This window comes from Meleagris gallopavo, chromosome Z (genome assembly GCF_000146605.3).
Source record: "Meleagris gallopavo isolate NT-WF06-2002-E0010 breed Aviagen turkey brand Nicholas breeding stock chromosome Z, Turkey_5.1, whole genome shotgun sequence".
Classification (NCBI taxonomy): domain Eukaryota; kingdom Metazoa; phylum Chordata; class Aves; order Galliformes; family Phasianidae; genus Meleagris; species Meleagris gallopavo.
Genome location: NC_015041.2, coordinates 46,068,940 through 46,070,043, shown reverse-complemented (window position 1 = coordinate 46,070,043; position 1,104 = coordinate 46,068,940). Strand labels below are relative to the sequence as shown.

General features: G+C 39.9%; 1 protein-coding gene across 1 annotated transcript in view; it reads left to right on the top strand.

Moving 5' to 3' along the window:
* The window catches only part of LOC100540511 (leucyl-cystinyl aminopeptidase-like), a 15,401-nt gene that overhangs the window by 1,470 nt on the left and 12,827 nt on the right, over nt 1-1,104 (top strand). The window contains exon 2 of the mRNA XM_019610224.2: nt 467-548. Within this exon, the coding sequence (XP_019465769.1) occupies nt 467-548 (82 nt within the window). The remainder of the gene's footprint in view (nt 1-466; nt 549-1,104) is intronic.

Genomic DNA, 1,104 nt, shown 5'->3' with positions numbered 1-1,104 from the left:
CGCTGAATGGCAGCACAGCCTTCAGGCGTGTCAGTCAATCCTCCCAACTTCGTATCATCAGCAAACTTGCTGAGGGTGGCCACTATCCCCTCATCAAGGTCATTGATGAAGATGTTGAACAAGACCGGACCCAGCACAGACCCCTGGGGGAACTTGATTGTTTTGAATGTGTACCACAAATACAGATGCTGTTCAATATGTGGTGTCTTCAGCTTTTACTGTTCATAGAAGCTTGAAAAATTTCTATGGCTCTGAAGTTCAGTTTTTAGAGGTTTTAAATGTCCTGAGGATTAGATTTATAAGACTATATCTGTTTTTAAAAAAGTAGCTATGTAAACTTGAATTTAATTGTTTCTAGCGATTTCTAGTGAAACAAACAAATGAAGGAGAATAAGAAGTTTGTGTGCATACACAGAAACTGTATGTTAAAGTGGCTTTTCATTTTTTTTTATTCTTTGTATTTCAGGTTTCACCTAGGCTCATACACTATCCAGAATATCATTAGCTCATCAACTTCCCAGTTTGCAACAAAGGTGCATCTACTTGAGGTTGGTGTCTTAATTAAACAGAAAATAATATTTTTTAGTGCCAGTGCTGTCTTTGGTTATTTGGAGGATGGGGAAAGCATGTGTTATTTACTGTGATTAAGGCCCTTTGCAAGGATATACAGCTATTCCTATCCCCATGTCATACATAACAAACGTATACAGAAACATGCTGAAGATTACATTTTGAATCTGTGACAGAGTTGGCATATAGTCAAGTACAGCTATCTGTTTATATTGCTTTGGTTTCCTGCTTGTTTGAATGCTCTGTCTCCCAAAATAGTGATAAAAAAAAATTTATCATAGATTCATTTGGGTTAGAAGGAACCTTTGAGGGCCATCTAGTTCAGCTCCCCTGCAATGAACAGGGACACCACAGCTGGATCGAACTGTCCAGAGCCTTATCTAGCCTCCCTTTGAAAGTCTCTAGGGACGGGGCATCCACCACAACACTGGGCAGCCTGTTCCAGTGTCTCACCACTCTCAATGTAAAAGACTTTTTCCTTATCACAGAATCACAGAATTGTAGGGGTTGGAAGGGACCTCTAGAGATCGAGAC